This window comes from Malaclemys terrapin, chromosome 11 (assembly GCF_027887155.1).
Source record: "Malaclemys terrapin pileata isolate rMalTer1 chromosome 11, rMalTer1.hap1, whole genome shotgun sequence".
Taxonomy (NCBI): domain Eukaryota; kingdom Metazoa; phylum Chordata; order Testudines; family Emydidae; genus Malaclemys; species Malaclemys terrapin.
The window spans coordinates 29,948,711-29,966,332 of NC_071515.1; the positions used below are offsets into that span (position 1 = coordinate 29,948,711).

General features: G+C 42.9%; 1 protein-coding gene across 2 annotated transcripts in view; it reads left to right on the plus strand.

Moving 5' to 3' along the window:
• Nucleotides 1-17,622, plus strand: part of COL5A2 (collagen type V alpha 2 chain) — a 179,531-nt gene that overhangs the window by 104,769 nt on the left and 57,140 nt on the right. For both annotated transcript variants that reach the window (XM_054043613.1, XM_054043612.1), the window contains exons 7-12: nucleotides 676-786; nucleotides 3,133-3,210; nucleotides 4,347-4,391; nucleotides 5,764-5,817; nucleotides 7,422-7,475; nucleotides 9,795-9,848. In XM_054043613.1, coding sequence (XP_053899588.1) covers nucleotides 676-786; nucleotides 3,133-3,210; nucleotides 4,347-4,391; nucleotides 5,764-5,817; nucleotides 7,422-7,475; nucleotides 9,795-9,848 — 396 coding nt within the window. The remainder of the gene's footprint in view (nucleotides 1-675; nucleotides 787-3,132; nucleotides 3,211-4,346; nucleotides 4,392-5,763; nucleotides 5,818-7,421; nucleotides 7,476-9,794; nucleotides 9,849-17,622) is intronic.

Below are 17,622 nucleotides of genomic sequence, written 5' to 3' on the forward strand. Positions count from 1 at the left end.
ATCATATCCCCCCTTAGTCGTCTCTTTTTCAAGCTGAATGGTCCCAGTCTTATTAATTTCTCCTCATATGGAAGCTGTTCCATACTTGTAATCATTTTTGTGGCCCTTCTCTGTACATTTTTCAATTCTAATACATCTTTTTTGAGATGGAGCAACCAGAACTGCTGTCAGTATTCAAGATGTTAGCATACCACAGATTAACATAATGGCATTGGGATATTTTCTGACTTATCTATCCGTTTCCAAATAGTTCCTCCCATTCTGTTAACTTTTTTGACTACCACTGCACACTGAATAATGTTTTCAGAGAACTATGCAAGATGACTCCAGGATCTCTTTCTTGAGTGGTAACAGCTAAATTAGACCCCATCATTTTGTATGTATAGTTGGGATTATGTTTCTCAAGGTGCATTACTTTGCACTTATCAACACTGAATTTCATCTGCCATTTTATTTAGTGTTGTGAGATCCCTTTATAACTGTTTGCAGTATGCTTTGGACTTAACTAGCTTGAGTAGTTATGGGGGATGCTGTCTGCTTGAGGACCTTTTCAGCAGAAATATTACCATTCCTCTTGGGTTTAATAAAAGCTAGTCAAGCATTTGTAAATTCTAATGAAGCTCACTAATATATTTGGTATGTATCTGTACTAATTTCTGCTGACTTTCTTTCTAGGGTCCTCGTGGTCCTCAAGGGATTGATGGGGAACCTGGTATCCCTGGACAGCCTGGTGATCCTGGACCCCCAGGACATCCAACTCACTCAGGACCAGATGGGAGGAATGCAGTAAGTTTTATAGATGCATAAGTATGGGACCCAGGTGAATGATGGACTGGATCTAGCAATGTGTCAAATGCCCCCAGTTCCCATTCACCACAGGATCTGACTTTCAGAGACACAAAACCGGCCATAGAAAGATAGCTTAGGGTTGGGATGTTGTGGATATGATTCCTATCCAGTCATTAATCTCTGCCACCCATTCTGATTAAAATGAATGATTTGCTCTTTGATACCTGGGGCCATGGGTGAAGAAGCATAGTGAGTGTGGTGCCAGCCAATGGGTAAGTGATCAAGTTTGCAGAGTGTCAGTGTGGCTGTGTTTTGTACATGCAGTAAATCAGGATTTAAGTATTTACATATGTTGGTATTTATTTCAGCCTCTTCTAACTTTAAGTTTTCTAATCAGCACAGGTTTATTTAGTGAATAGATGCTTTTTATGAATAGTTAAGATGATTCTTGCTCTCAATTTCTGTTGCATCTCTGAGAGGATGGGGATGTTAACCTACTACTTTCGTGTGCTCATAGATAGTAGGCTTGGAAAAGACCATCAAAGTAATTTAATCCACTTCTCCTCTATACTAAATGGCTGGAGGAGGGGTGAGAGAATGAAATCTTTTCCCTTTAATTAAACTGATCCAAACTTTGGAAACAAACAGATCAAATAAGAAGCTAATGGGAAGGGTGGAAAGTATCTGTTGAAGATGCAAATGGTGGCAAAAAGAGGATTAGTGATTTGGAAGGGCTGACTTTGGAGGAAGGTCTGAAAGAATTCAGTATGTATATTTTGGCAGTTAAAAAAATCCCAATATGAAGTGCATTGGAGTCAATAGGAATCCGTCCATTCCAGTGGACTTTGGATCAGGCCCCAAGGGATTGAAGAGAAATAGTGTGATGGTTCCTGGAGGAATGAAGAGAAATGATGGGATGAAATTTAGCAAAGGGAAATTTAGGCTGAACAATGAGTCAATTTGTTATTAAGTTATTTAAAGTATGATTGAGCCAACTTCTTGGTTGCGCAGTGGATTCCCCTTCGCTGGAACTATTGAGACCTAAAGCTAGATGAAGCATTCAGGGATGTTCTATAGGGATAAATCCTGCACCGCATGGATGTGGATTAGGTGATCTGCAAGACATTTCTTTACAAAGATTCTATGAAGTGTAGGATTGATTACGGGTTAATATGAAATAAAATTGTTCCTTTTCATATTTTGTAAATTACGTCATTTGTTGGGGTTCTAAAGATATATTTCTTGATTCCCCACTGCATTACTGGCTTTATTGCACTGTAACTCTATTGAAATCAAGGGCGTTACGCTGATGACAGATGTAAAACTGGAGTAATGTAGTGGTGAATCAAGCCCTGATAATGCTGGGCAGCACATTGGCTCTTTATGTTACTCTAAGTGACCCTAAACCCAGCTGATCCAGCCCTCGGAGGATCTCCCCAGCATTGTGGTACAGAACTGGTGTAGTGATTGCTAAACCACCCATCTTTTGTGGCAGCTGGCCTAGAAAGTGTGGTAGGAAGAGGCCTGGCCAGAGCTCCCCTGCTTCCAAGAGATTCCTGGCTTGTGTAATGGCCCTATGGCAGGAACAGGACAGGGCAGCCTTCAGGCACTGTGGTAGGGGACCAGTCAGAGGAGAGCAAAGGACAATGAGTACTCCTCAGTCACAACTGAGGAGCCGGCCCTTAATAAAGAAAATAAAAAGGTTTTGGTTTTTCAACCATATCAACAAGCAAGTAGGCAAGAGAGGGATGCATGTTTGTTGAAAACCCTCCCTGCTTTAATTAATTTGTTTTGTAGGCTGGCACAGGATCACAAGAACAGCAGATGCTCTTCAGCTTTGCTGACTAAGGGAAATACGGTCAAAGTTATTATTTAAGATGAAAGAAAAAATCAGCTAATTTTCCACTTAGCTTCATATATTTCTAAATGTTAGGGACATTTATGTAAAAACAAAATAAAAATGTGAGGCTCAAAAAATGCTGAAAAATGTCTGCAGACAAGATTAAGATGGGTATAACTTAAAAGTCAGGGAAAGAGAAATTTATCTCATTTCAAGGAAGATCTTTCCTTTAATAATAATAAAAAATCTTTTTTGGATTAAAGTGCAGTATGGTTTGAAAAGCAAGCATGCAAATTGTGAATTACCTAACTCAGCTGCTCTTTGAAGGCCTGATCCAACTTCTGTTTAAGTGAATGAAAGTTTTTCTTTTAATGACAAAAATAAGATTTTCCTCTTTAGCACTGCAGAGCCAGAATAAATAATGAAAAGTGAGTTGTGTAATTTTCTGACTTTTGCATCATGAACACAATTGTCAGCTAAAATTGGGCTTCTCATTTTTACAGCCGTTTGCAGCTCAGATGGCAGGATTGGATGAGAAATCTGGAATCAGTAGTCAAATGGGATTCATGCCCGGTGCAGTGGTGAGAACACATTGAGTACCTCTGTGGTAGAACAGATCTGAAGTAGAATATGTATGCAAGAAATGAATATGCTTCCTTTATGTAAATGCACTTAACACTTTTCTTTTCAACCCAACATTTGATTCTCACCCGGGATCACAGGTGGTTTACTTGTTTATTTCTATTGTTATATTAATATTATTTATTGGTTTGTTGCTGTTTCCTTCTCTTACCTGCTCCTTGTAATGGAAATGTAATATGGAACCCACTTGAAAACCAGGGGTTCTGTGTTTAAGACAGAACATGAAACTTGCATGATATCAGTTCTTTGTGACTCTGTCAAAATACAAATTCTGCTCTCCTGTAGTATTCTCTCTTATTTCCCTAGTATTCCTAGAAGCCGGGTGAGAATTGCTTTCAAACAAAATTGTTATTGCTCTCAGAGTTGAGATTTCAATTCAATAAGTTATTTTTCTTAAATTTCACTCCTTTTTTAGGGAGGAAAATTTCATGAAATTCTGAACAAATGTATTGTGAAACTCGACCCTTTAAAAACAGTAGTTAAGATTTCACAGACTACTGAGGCCCTCTCCCATACATTTAGTGTAGCAGGATAAGCACAATACAGCACTGGTCCCACAGTTCTACTCATTGGAATAATGAGGCAGAGATTTGAGTTTGAATTAATTAAACATGATATTTGGCTACATTGTACTTGACAAGTTTATTTTTGATTGTTACATTTTTGTTGTAGAGTGAGGCAGGCCTCAAAGCCTCACCGGACCTAAGGCCTCACCGCACATTCCAAGCTTGTAGCATAACTAGGAGGAGAGTTTCTCTCCTCCCACATTTAGTGACTCTAAAGGGAAAAAGCAATCCAAGGTTTTCAACCCCTTCTGAATTACATGCCTCCCAATGTTCTGATTCTTCTTCGACGCCCTTCCTCTTCTTCCCTTCCCCTTTTGACTCCCTTCTGCACCTAACAGCCCAGTGTCTATTGAGTATCAGCTCATTATGCTTCCAGAGGCTTTGACCATAAAAGTGTTTGTTAGTTTGAAGGTCACCATCAGACATGCCCTTTCGCTTGGTTTACATGGTGAGATGATTTGATTTCATTTATTTTGAGACGGTTTAACAAGCCCTTGTGTTTTTAATAGGGTCCAGTGGGTCCAAGAGGTCCGCAGGGTCTACAAGGACAACAAGTAAGTGATTTGTTCCATGGTATTTAACACAGATGTACACAAAAGGAATAAGAAAAGACAGAGTGCATGATATCTAAAGTGTTCATGTAGGCCCTGTTTCTGGAAAGTATCCTTCATCAAAGGTGTAAGTCCTTTGCTAGTTAGGGATGTACTTAAGCATGTGGTTAAGTGCTTTCCTGATTTAAAGCCATAACGATGTAGTGCACACACAGAAATTCCATCCTAAAAAAGTATTAACTGATCTTGTATTCTTATGTAATTCTATGAAACACAGTGGGCCAACTTTATCCCATTAACTTTGATGGAATTACACCTGAGGTGTATTTGGCCTATAATTGTCTTTTTGTCAGATGCTTACAGTGATGATCCTTGCTAATTATATTGCTATTCAGAGATAGCATAATACCAGTAATTCATCTTTCTTAAAGTTTTCCCAAATTGTGTGCCTGTTTATAGAATGAGTAGCCTGCAATGTCTTAGCCTATCCCTAATTCTTACAAGGAATTAGGCAGGACAGTCCAAGCACTACATAATTAACACAAGTCACCACCGAGCACTATGCCCAGAGAATTACAACATAACCTCTTTTATTTCATTGTCATTTTTTAGTCTTATACCACAGGCATCTGGATACTCATGATCTTAGATGCATGTGCAATTTCTACTCAAGTCAGAATTTACTTCCTCGTTTTTAAACTGATTCCAGTTATCAATGAAATAGCTTTGTATCAAATTTACTGGCCAAATTCTGACACCCTTGTGAATTTTGAATAGTACCTTACTCCTTCAATAGTCCTACTGGTTTGTGGCTCTCTGTTATTGTTCTGTTGTGGTGAAGTGTGGTGAAAGGAGAAATCTGTTTAAAGTAAATACTGCATTCTTCAGAGTTACCTTCTGCCCCGAAAGTCAGGAATCTTGGTACCCACATAAGTCCAGTGATGGACTTCAGAAGACAGTGATGTTAATCCAAAGAGATCAATTTGCTATCAGGTCCAGAAGAGGTCTTTTTACTCCACACATATTTTAATTAGGGCACTCTTTAATAATAGAAAATGTTGGCTATTAACTTTCTATGGCTTCAGTCTCAGCACTGGGCTGGCTTCCGATGGGGTAAAGATGGGCTGAGCTGCAAAATGTGCATGTGGCTCAGACGTCTCCAAAGTTTGAGGGGTAATAGGATCCAGAGTATTCCTTTATTCCATTGTCATGACGCGAGTTCGAATCTGGATCCAAACTGTCTCAAGAACAGTCAGTATTCCCATCTGGGTTGCTAATTGTGCCTGTATAATTTTTACTATTTGTAATAGTTTTCCGGACCACTACCTTTGGTTCTAATCTACTCTATATTTATCCTTTTTTGGGTCAATTTTAGGGTGGTGTTGGCCCCACAGGCCCGCCAGGTGAAGCTGGGGATCCAGGACCAATGGTAAGGTCAAATATGTGTGCATCTTCCCAATGTAAAATTGCAGACTGTAACAGTAGAGACTATTCTAAATTCTCACTATACCATAGGCTCCTCTCTTGCTGCATGCACCAAAGTGACCATGTGACAAGGGCTGCAGTCAGGACTGGTGGTGATATTTTTCGGCTGGTTCACTGAGTTTTAATTGCTTTGAATGGCAGTGATGGGAGTTGTGGTGGATCACAACCTCAACTGGAATCAGCAATGCAATGCTGTTGCAAAAAAAGCAAATATATTAACAGAGGCATAGCATGCAAGTCACCGGAGGTGATAGTACTGCTCTACTTGGCACTGGTCAGGCCTCATCTGGAGTACTGTGTCCGATTTTGGTCACCACTTGTATAGAGAGGATATAGAGAAATTAGAAAGGATCCAGAGACGATGACAAAGATGGTCAAAGGGATGGAATGCAAACCATGTGAGCAAAGGCGGAAGGAACTGGGTATGTTTAGTTTGGAAAAGAGGAGATTAAGGGGGGCACATGATAGCGGTCTTCAACTACTGGAAAGGCTGCCATAAAAAAGATGGAGAAAAAATGTTCTCTCTTGCCACAGAGGGCAGGACAAGAGGCAATGGGTTCAAATTACAGCATAGCAGATTTAGGTTAAATTTCAGGAAAAACTTCCTAACTGTAAGAACAGTAGGACAATGAAACATACTACCTAGGGAAGTCATGGAAGCTCCTTCAGTGGAGGTTTTCAAAAAGTATCTGGATAGCCATCAGTCTTGGATAGTTTAGACCAGTGGTGGGAAACCTTGAGTCCCATCAAGGTAATCTGATTGCAGGCTGCGAGACATTTTGCTGACATTGACCGTCCAAAGGCACGGCCCCCTGCAGCTCCCAGTGGCCGCGGTTTGCCGTTCCTGGCCAATGGGAGCTGCGGAAAGTGGCAGGTTGAGGGACGTGCTGGCCGCTGCTTCCCGCAGCTCTCATTGCCCACCACTGGTTTAGACACAACAAATCCTACATTTTGGCAGGGTGTCAGACTAGACGACCCGTGTGATCCCTTCTATCCCTATGATTCTAATGATTAGCGCCTTTCATCCACTGATCTCAAAATACTTGAAGGTGAGTAAGCATTAGTGTCCCTGCATGGCTGGTGGGGCGATTTAAACAAACAAAGAAAGATTAGAATGATGGTCCCAAGGTCACACATCAGGTCATGGGCAGAATCAGAACTAAAGCCCAGACTTCAAGAACCCTGCTGTAATCCCTAGCCCTCGCTGCCTGCCGAGAGAGAGGATATTGCTATTAATTTCACTTGACTGCAATGTGTAAGGTCTCTGAAAGGCCCCTGCTCATGATCCTGACTAAGATTTTGGAATAACTAAAATACACTTTTGCCCTCATAGAATTCATCCCACATTTTATTCAAAGCCTAGTGTCTCTTTCCTAGGGCATCATGGAATAGAATGGTTGAGAAGGGATAAGAATTATGATGGTGCTGAAAATTAAATCTTCACTATTGTATGTTGTCTTTATAAAATGACCTTTCAGAATGAAATACATTTATTTTCTAGGGGACTGTTTTGTGGATTAATTAATGTCTGATGTATTTCATTACTAGGGTCCAGTTGGTGCTCGGGGCCCCGAAGGACCTCCAGGCAAACCTGGTGAAGATGTACGATTTTTGTTTTGTTTTGTACCTTGTTTTACTTTTAATAAAACATGTAGGCTTCTCAGGTACAGTTGCTGGCCAGTGCAAGTGTGTGTTCTGATTATTTCTGTCCATTTCATTTTCACTGTAACCTTCCTACTCACCTCCAGTGTCATAGCTACTAACTTCCCGCCAAAGAAGACAAGACTTCTGTCTTGTCAACAATATCCCTTTTTTACCTTGTGGGGCCAGTGGTGAGCTATGCAAAGCACTTACTCCCCCACAGGGCTAAATGAAGCATCTTCCTAATGTTCCTTGCTCTGCTAGCCCTCAGCTTGAGATGCCTTGTTTGAAATCAAGCCAGGATTCCCATGTAATAGTGAACATGAGCCACCCCTGAGCTCTCTCTTAAGAAAAGCTTTGGAGCACTATGGGCAGTTAGGGAGAAAAAAGGATCACAATAATGTTGATCTGGATCTATGACATTATGTATTGTTATTTTTAAACCATTTGATTTGTTCCTCAAGTTTTAACCTCATCTGAAAATGAAGGAATAAGATAACCATTAGTTATAATTGTGATGTGTTAGAGCAGGGGTGGGCAAACTTTTTGGCTCGAGGGCCACATCAAGGAATAGAAATTGTATGGTGGGCATGAAGGCTCACAAAATTGGGGTTGGGATGCGGGACAGGGTGCAGGCTCTGGGGTGGGGCTGAGGATGAGGAGTTTGGGGTGTAGGAGCGTTCTCTGGGCTGGGATCGAGGGCTTCAGAGGGCGGGAGGGGGATCAGGGCTGGGGCAGAGGTGCGGGAAGGGATGCAGGTTCAGACAGGGGGTGCGGGCTCTAGGGTGGGGCTGGGGATGAGAGGTTTGGGGTGCAGGAGGGTGCTCTGAGCTGGGATCGAGAGGTTTGGAGAGTGGGAGGGGGATCGAGGCTGGGGCAGGGGGTTGGGGCGTGGGGAGAGGCCAGGGGTGCAGTTGCCGAGGCGCTTACCTCAAATGGCTCCCGGAAGCAGTGGCAGTCCCTTCTCCAGCTCTTATGCGGAGGCGTGGCCAGGCAGCTCTGTTCGCTGCCCCATCTGCAGGCACCACCCCTGCAGCTCCCATTGGCGCATGTAGGAGCCAGAGCGGGACCATGCTGGTTTCCGGGAGCCACGTGGTGCGGCCCCCGACCCTGCGCCCTGGCCACAGCGCCAGAGCGGAGCTGAGCCACTGGTGTGGCTCGCGGGCCGGCTTCAAATGGCTGCGGGCCGTAGTTTGCCTACCCCTGTGTTAGAGTAACATATCTCTGCTTTGATCAGGGGGTTGGACTAGATGACCTCCTGAGGTTTCTTCCAACCCTAATCTTCTATGATCCCTCTGTCACCAATTTGTAACCTCATACTACTAGGTGAAGGGTTTTCTGGTAGCGCACATGTATCCTGTGTTTGTAAAAGCATGACTATTGCACCTTAAATTGAATTTTAACAAGTGGTAAAGAGTTAAAAGTAAAAGTCAGTTAAAGTTATGGAAATACATTATATTTTGTGAAGACATAATGAACTCCCTTAATGGCAATTATACAGTACAAATAATTCGAGCAATAGGAATTTTAGGAAAGGATCGGCTCTTAATCCACTGAAGCCAATAGAGCCCAGACTCCTAAGAGGTCCATTAGTTTCCTTCATAAAGTGTAATGTCATACCACCTATGTCTAGAATTTTCCTTTTCCTGAGTCCTTTTAGCTTCTTTAAGTCTAGTGCCCTGGAAGCTTTATAACTAATTCATGCAAATAAAGGGTTGCTTGGTTGGTGGCTATGGCTAACTGTAAACAATCCTCTTTAAAGTTCACTTACTCAATTCGAGTCAGATTTCTTTCGCCTTCAAATTGCACAGAAAATGCTTTCATCGAATTATGCTTAATTATTCAGACTTCTGCACAGAGACAAGGAAAGATACCAAGCTAAAGCCCAAACCACTGTAGGTTAATATTACCGCAGAAAATTTTTAGATCATGAACAAAGTTAAATTATCGTTATAAAAGGTTACATTTTTACTAATCCAGAGCAAAACTATTCTGCAGCGCCATCTAGTGACATTGAAGTACACTTTAGACACACTTTAAGCCCAATCCTCCAGAGTTTTCATAAGAATTTTGTTACATTAATAAATGTAGCAATCAAGTTTATTACTGTAGTCAGCACAATTAAACAGATATTATAGGGCACGAGTGTAGTTAATTTATGTTACTGGAGAGAAAACGGATGAAGATGATTTGTTGAATGAGGACATGAAGTTTGGACAGAGAAATAATATGGTAACTTATTTTTGACTTTTTTATATCTTCACTTTTTTTGTTTTTTAGGGTGAGCCTGGAAGACCAGGACAACCAGGCGAGACTGGATTCCCAGGATCTACAGTAAGACCATGATAACTTATAGTTTAGCAGACATACTGTTTGTGGCATTAATAAATATATTTTTTTTCTTTTTAGTAATGGGCTGCAAAGTAGTGACAGTTACTATTTCAATATATTTGTAGTCAGTTTCCCAATGAACTAATACAATGCTATATTTTAGCAATGATTGTCTTGGGTTATCCCTGAGGGTTCTTTTACAGGCCCACAATGCGTCTAAAAGACTTCAAAGGAGACCAGATCTAAGATTGGGGTCAGTATACCTTCTTATAGCCATATGTTCTTATCCATAGTCACCATCTTAGAGAACTCTAAAACTAAATGTAAAAACTATAAATGTATAACAGCTGTGCCAGGATGCTTGTGCTAGAATGATGTCATGGATACAGAATATCATCCCATGCAGCCAATAACATTTTCATCTGCTGCCGTATGGCGAAATTCATCCTTGACAGCAATGAATTTACACCATTGATGAATATGATCCATCGAGCGTGAGTCACCATTTCCCAGCATCTTGTATTGTCATTTACACCAATGTGAGGTAATGTGGTACCAGATCAGAATGATCACCACTTTGCACTGGTGTAAATAACAACTCAAGGTGTAAGGTAAGGGCGAACTGGGTGCATAGTACACATATGTGGCTTATTAGCCATGTGTTTGCTTGCCAGTTTAAGAGCTACTCCTGTTTAAAGCTAGTTTATGTCTTTGTTCCCATATATAAAATCTGCTCCTAGGAGTGAATTCTCCTCCATGCTGCTTTCATGTCCAATGGCAAGCAGTGGTGACAGGAAGAAAATCTGTATGTCATTTTGTACCTGAAAATTAAAAGTACTCAATATCATCCTGAACATTTGAGTTTGAGATGCTTCTGCAAATAGGTAGTTTTGTCTGAGGGAATTTCTATTTGCAAAAGTCTTATCCAAGCTGGGCACACATTTTAAAATAATTTGCACCATCTGTATGTCTCTGATAATTTTGCGGTAGTTTTGTTAGAATGCATTTAAGGTTACAAGCAGGTTTGGTCACACGGAGGAAGTTGCATGGTTTGTTCTACTCACATAGTTTTTCTTTTGGTTCTTTGCTTGGCTGTGTGTACCAGAGAAGGCATTTTTACTCAGTTTCTCTGAGAGATGTTGGATTTTTAGGTCACTCCCTACAAGACCTGTTTAAACAAAACACAAAAGGAAAAAAAAAAATCAGGAAAAACCCCTCAAACCTCTCAATTGTCTGTGTTTGTCACAGTTGAGCAGGCAATAGGTCTAGAGCCTTTTATGTTCTTGTTCTCATATGTATTACTTAGTATTCATTTGATATCACTAACATGTACAAACTTACATTTTCAATGTGCACAATATACTTTACAAAACTGCTGGAGAAAGCTCTATTTCACAAGCACAAAATTGCTTGAAATAAAGTGACAATAGATTTAATGTGAAATTTCATGAAAGAATTATTGTCACTTTTGCCTCAGCACATGCAACAAGGTAGAATTCCTCCCCAGAACTCATATGAGCATTACATACGTGGGCTCAGCTCACGCTGTGGCTTGTGCACTACTGGCTCAGTCCTGCATGGTGCTGAGCAGCTCCAGGAGGTGCAGACCACTGCAGCTCACATTGGAGTTAATAGAAATATTTGGTGCTCAATGCCCCAGGAGACACTTTCCAGGATCAGGCCCCATGTTTCCAAGGGCACATGGTTGGTGAGTGAAAGGGCTCCTAAATATATAGTGCAAATGCTGCAGAAGGTAGTAGTTGGTGGTTCAGGTTATGCCTTGTGATGGGTTGTTCAACTCACTGCTGGATGGTGCTATTTCCTAGCTGTTCTGGGGATCAGTTCAGTCAGGCCGACGCGCCTTCCAGTCATTACACCTTGGCAGTTTTTCCTCTGTAGCCCCTCTCTTGCTCTCAGGAGCCGCAGCTGTCCTCTTCATTACTCAGCCCTCTGGCCAGGTCACTATTCTGATTTCCCCTTCTGGGCGAGAGTGTATCAAGGTTCCTGCTCTCCAGCAGTCTCAGACAGGCTTCTGCTTCACTGCCTTACAATGCCACTCCCACAGTGGCTGGCAGGAGATCCTGGGCCCACCCTCTACTCCAGGTTCTGGCTCAGGGTCCCCTGTACACAGCAGCCAAGGTCGATTCCCTGCACCTTGCTGCCTTTTCCTGAGCCGCTTCCATACCTCCTGGCCTTCCCCGCTCCTCTCGGTTTGCCAGTCTTTTCGCTCCCACCTCCCAGGCAGTAACTTTAGGCAATGTCTCTGTAGCCCCTCAAACACTCCTCGCTGTTCCCAGGGAGTGACTGCAGACTTCTCCCTGCTGCCCCCTCTGCTTTAAATTTCCTGTCTTTTTTGTAGAAGCCCCACTTGTCCCGCGTAGGTGAGCATCTTTGTAATTAGCTGCCTCCAGCCTAAAGCCCCTCAATTTGCAGCCTCATTAGCTGATTGGGCCCACCGGGCCTAATTTCAGCTCTTGCAGGGCCAGTGTGGGGAGCACACCCCATCACACTCCTTCTCAGAGAAGCAGAAATATATGCTGCATAAAGCATCTTCTCAGCCCTCTCTAGAAATCCCACATTAAGCAGTAGGATTTCTGTAGCATATTTGGGCAAAATTAGGCTTCAGTCTTCACCTTCTTCTGTGCGCTAATGATTACATCAGTTACAGGTTTAAAACCTTTATTGTCCCAAATGAAAAGGACTAATTGCAGTTGTAGGAACAAACAAATTAGCCTTTGGTCATTAGTGTACATATATGTGATAAGCAGACTTAAATAAAAAATTCCTTAACTATCCATTAATGCTTTATAGTAAAGATGGTGCCAGACCAAAAGCACAAAGTAGAACACTTCCATACTTTAGGAATATTTGGATCTACATCCAAATCAAAATTTGACAGTTCTGGCTCATTGCTGTTTGTACTGCATTCCCATGTTCCAGGCATGACCTCTACATGACCCCACTGTAAGGATGAAATAGACACTGCTAATATGTACCCTCCAAAATACCAACAGAAGAGAAAATGTGTTTGGAGTGTGAGAACAACTTTGAGGGAGCACAGTCACTCCAAACCACATATTTATGCATATCTATATATATGTGTATATCTATAGCCACATGACCTTAAATGATACTTCTTAATTTAAATTGCTCTTAAATTACATAGGAGTTGGGGGAAGATTGAATCAATGTATTTATTTATACAGAGCACCAGCTATCAGACATTTATAAGTGCTTTAACATAATTCTAAAATACACAATTCATAATACTTGCAAACCCACCTTAAAACAACCCTGACTGATGGAACACAATAGTGAACAAACTGGGCATTGCCTGGCTAAACCATAAGAAGGATAGGAGACACTTCATATGGATTTAATCAGGCTGCAACTTTATTATTAGCTATCTGTGACTATCCGGCAGATTAAAGTGTACAGTGTAGGTAACTCCATGTTCATTCAAATAACTACTCGTGGTTTCCACCAGCTCCCCTTCATTTTCCATCCGGGTCCCTCAGCAAACCCATGGCTTGGACCTTACCATCCACCACCACTCATAGAAAGGTTAAGATGGGCTATAAGAAAGGGGGGTTGGCTCTCTGCCGTACCATAGGAGCCCGGACCCCCCCTTCCATTCCTTTAACCAGCACTTCCTTTTAAAGTCCTTTACCAAGCCATTTATCCGGCAGTGGAGGCCTTCCCTGTGGAGTACCCTCTCCTCCCTGCTCTCACCATCCTGCGTCCACGTGGAGCCATGCTGCCTTGCATGCCTGAATCCTCTGCTCCCTGCCTTGCTTGCTGCCTGAGAAAGGGCTTCTAACCCTAGGACTTGCACCTTGAAAAACCTTCTGCCCTTACATGCCCCGGGGGCATCGCCACGCAGACCCACCCACCTTTTTTTGCAGCAGTTTCTGACCTCCTTCCATCCCCACCCCTCTTAAAGCACTGCTACCTTCCTGTGGCAAGCCTGGACAATGTCCTCCTGCATCAGGTGTGGTGCAGTCAATTATATAGAAAAACATTTTTAAAATCCCTCTCTTTTGAAGATCACAGCCACCTCTCAATCCACTCCAAATATCTGAGAAAATGTAATGGGCCTTGTAGTGTGCCCTGAAAGGGGAGAAGTGAATTCTAGTGTTGAAGGGCCCCCATTGAGAACATCCTTCTAGCTGCCTGCTGTCTTTTCAAGCCTTGAAACTCCAGCTTGGGTAACTCTGTTGGCTCCAGTTGGGGGAGTATATCATGGGGAGAGAGGTGATCTCTCAAATAGGCAGGTTCCAGATGATTTAAGAGTTTTATAAGTCAACGGCAACACCTTAAACTCTGCTTGAGACTAGGGGTATGTCTACACTACAGCTGGGAGTGGGACTCCCAGCCTGCGTAGCCAAACTTGCACTGGTTCAGCTTGAGCAGTGTGGATACCGTAATGCTGGCGAAGACTCAGGCTAGCCATCTGAGCTCAGATCCCAGGGACCATGCAGCCTTGAGAGCCCAAACTGCAATGTCCCCAGTAGTATTTTTAGTGCGCTAACTCAAGGCGAGCTAGTGCAAGTCTGTCTACCTGGTCTGGGAGGGTCGCTGCCAGCTGCAGTGTGGACATACCCTAAGAGGTTAATGCGGACTGAGGAGCACTGATGTTTTGCTTCTGTCAAGCTGTTCCGCTTAATGGATCATCTTTACTTTTTCATATAATTTTAGAATGATTTATTTAAACTCTTGAATATAATTTCTCAAAGCCTATAATAAAAAGGTCAGTTAGGGGCACTGAGAGGTCACATCTAGATGTGCACTCAGCCTGAGAAAATGTGGTGAGCATTTGTACAGTAGGAAGCGTGGAAGGGTGTGAATTGAGAGCGATAATCTGCTGTCAATATTTTAGCCAGGGACTTGGAAACTCTCCGATAGCATGTGATAAATCCAGTGTAGCAGGTGTGTGCGCTTGCAGAGGGGAGGGAGGGGAATACTGTATATTAATTTGTTTTCCTATTTGCACCCAAATACCTTCTAATGACTATAACAATAGAAAGAAGCCTCACTGCTGGGCATCTTTTGTTGGGTAAAGAGAGGGCTCAGCCTGTCCAGTATGTACCTATATCAGTCAGATATTTGACACTGATAACTCAAATCTTTGTTTACCGTCTCCTCTTAATACTAATAACAACCAGAACTCATTTGTTGTAGGTAAAGGGCCATATTCTAATGTTCACATTTGAGATAGATTTTTCTTCCTGAATATGAATAATGATTCATGATGTTTATAATATTTTTATAGTTTTTATTTTTTAATATGTCTAAATTATACCCTTTTTGATAAATTCTAGCTAACAGGTGATCAACATTTTTTCTTCACACTAGGCTAGATGTTGGTACGCTTACTATTACTGGGTAATAATTTACACCTTGCGTAGTGCCACCGACTTCAATGCTACTACAACAGTAAGGTACTCTCACTGCAAGTTAAGGGTACCAGAATTTGGTCCTTAATTATCACTGCTGCTCATTTTTACAGATTTTTCTAACCAGATTTGATATACTTTAAATTTTTTCTCCTTTTCTATGTTATTTACTGTTCCTGTATTTTGTCTTTTCAAAAAAATAGCTACTAGTAATTAAGTCAGATACTTAATAAAATAAATGGTGGGGAAAAATTATTTTAAGATGATGAGTTTGTGGTATGTTGCATGTCTGACATATGGCATTCATTGGGCTGGTTTCTCTGGTTCACAAAGGGACCTTAAACTAGGGTTACCATTCGTCCGGATTCCCCCGGACATGTCCGGCTTTTTCGGGTTAAAAATAGCGTCCGGGGGGAATTTGTCAATGTCCGGACTTCCCCTCCTCCCCCCCATGCAGAGCGTGCGCGCGGCTTACAGACCAGCCGGGGCTCCGACAGCCAGAGCCAGAGCCCTTCCTGCACTCTCCTGAAACTTGACACCACTCCCCTCCTCCCCCTCCCTCCCCATCCCTGCACTCACAGATCGCCGGCTGTTCGTCTGGAGCTCCGACCCTGCTGCCCTCCCCCGCTGCCGAGTGCGCTGCTCTGCAGCACAGTAAGGGGTCCGGGGCTCAGAGAAGCGGCAGGGAGGTTCTGGGGGAGGGGGTAATCAAGAGACAGGGAGCAGGGGGGAGGGTTGGATGGGTCAGGGAGTTCGGGGGGGGGGGCTGTCTGGGGGTTGGGGGTGTAAGGTTTTGGGCAGTCAGGGTACAGGTGGGGGGGGTCTCAGGAGGGGGCAGTTAGGGGACAAGAAACAGGGAGGCTTAGGTAGGGGGTGGGGTTCTGGAGGGCAGTTAGGAGCAGGGGTCCCAGGAGGGGGCAGTCAGGGGACAAGGAGTGGGGGGGAGGGTTGGGGGTTCTGAGGGGGCAGGAAGTGGGAGGGAGTGGAAGGGGCAGGGGCGGGGCTAGGACAGGACGGGGGCGGGGCTAGGGCAGGGGCGGGGCTAGGGCGGGGCTCCTCCCGTCCTCTTTTTTGATTGTTGAAATATGGTAACCCTACCTTAAACCACCCAGAGATTCCCCCTGGAGAATTCCACTGTTTAGGAGGAATCTTTGGCTGAAGTAAAGCTGGCAAGATGCCCTTCCGATCTCCAGCTTAAGTGGGCATGGTGTGCCTGCTGGTGGCATGTTGAGAATGGGGCGGGAGGAGGGTGTTGTGCAGCAGGGGATCAATGAGCCTGATCCCTGTCTGGTAAAAGGTCTGCTATAGAGCTTATGCCAACAGCAAAAGTTAGAATAGCTCCCCTACTGCTCTAACTTCCACTGTGGGAGAGTAGCTGGGGATCAGGGACCTGCGTTCAGCTCTTTGCTGCTAGTGCTGTCTATTGTGTTGGAGTGCAACTCAGACAGAGAGAGGAACTGGGGTTATTGGTTTTTTAGATTGGATGTGGTATATGTCATTACATGACATTTCAAACTCTGTGACATAATATCACAATACTACAGAAAATGCTGTTCTTTATATTAAATACGTAGTTCATTTTAGCAGTTTGTCATCCACAGGGTAGTTATTCAACAGCGATTCCAGTCAATGAAGAGGAAATGGAAGGGTCATTTTATTTATGATGGGGAAGTCACAGGCATTCAAAAATGGACTTCCCTTCCCCACCTGATCCCAACTGCTTTGTGTTGAAGGAGATCCCATTTTTCTAATGTTGACAATTTAATTTTACACTCAATTCAAGTAAGGAGTATATGGATTTCACCCCTTTGTTTCTTCTGCGCCTCAGTTTCCCTTGTTAAATGCTCTTTCTCCATACACATTCTGAGGCTTCATTGTAGCACACAGATCTATGGGTGAGAGGCCTGGTGTCCTACCTTTGAGACTGCAATGACACCTTTAATTGGCTATTTGCATTTTGGGGAAAACTGAGCCCCTTTGTCCCGTAGAAGCAGAAAATGTAATCTTTGAAATGATAACAGCCCCGGCATAATGTTCAAGGCCCGATTCAGCAAGGTACTTAAAAGCATATGCCTAACTTTCAACATGTGCATACTGTGACTGAATAATTAGTTTGGCACATGCATAAGTAATTTGCTCAACTGAGGCCCAAGAGCAGAAGGTACTCCAAGTTTCAAATGTATATGAACAATATGGCATCGTAGTAACACAATATACTTGTGGATTGCCTCGGGCACGCAGGGGCGAAAGAAAATGCAGGCCTGTTATTTACCAGGCTGCACGTGGCAATAGACTATATTGGTAAGGGATGCAAGGAGAGTATGGGTCACGATGCAAACTGCAGACACACACACACACACACACAACTAAAATTAATCAAT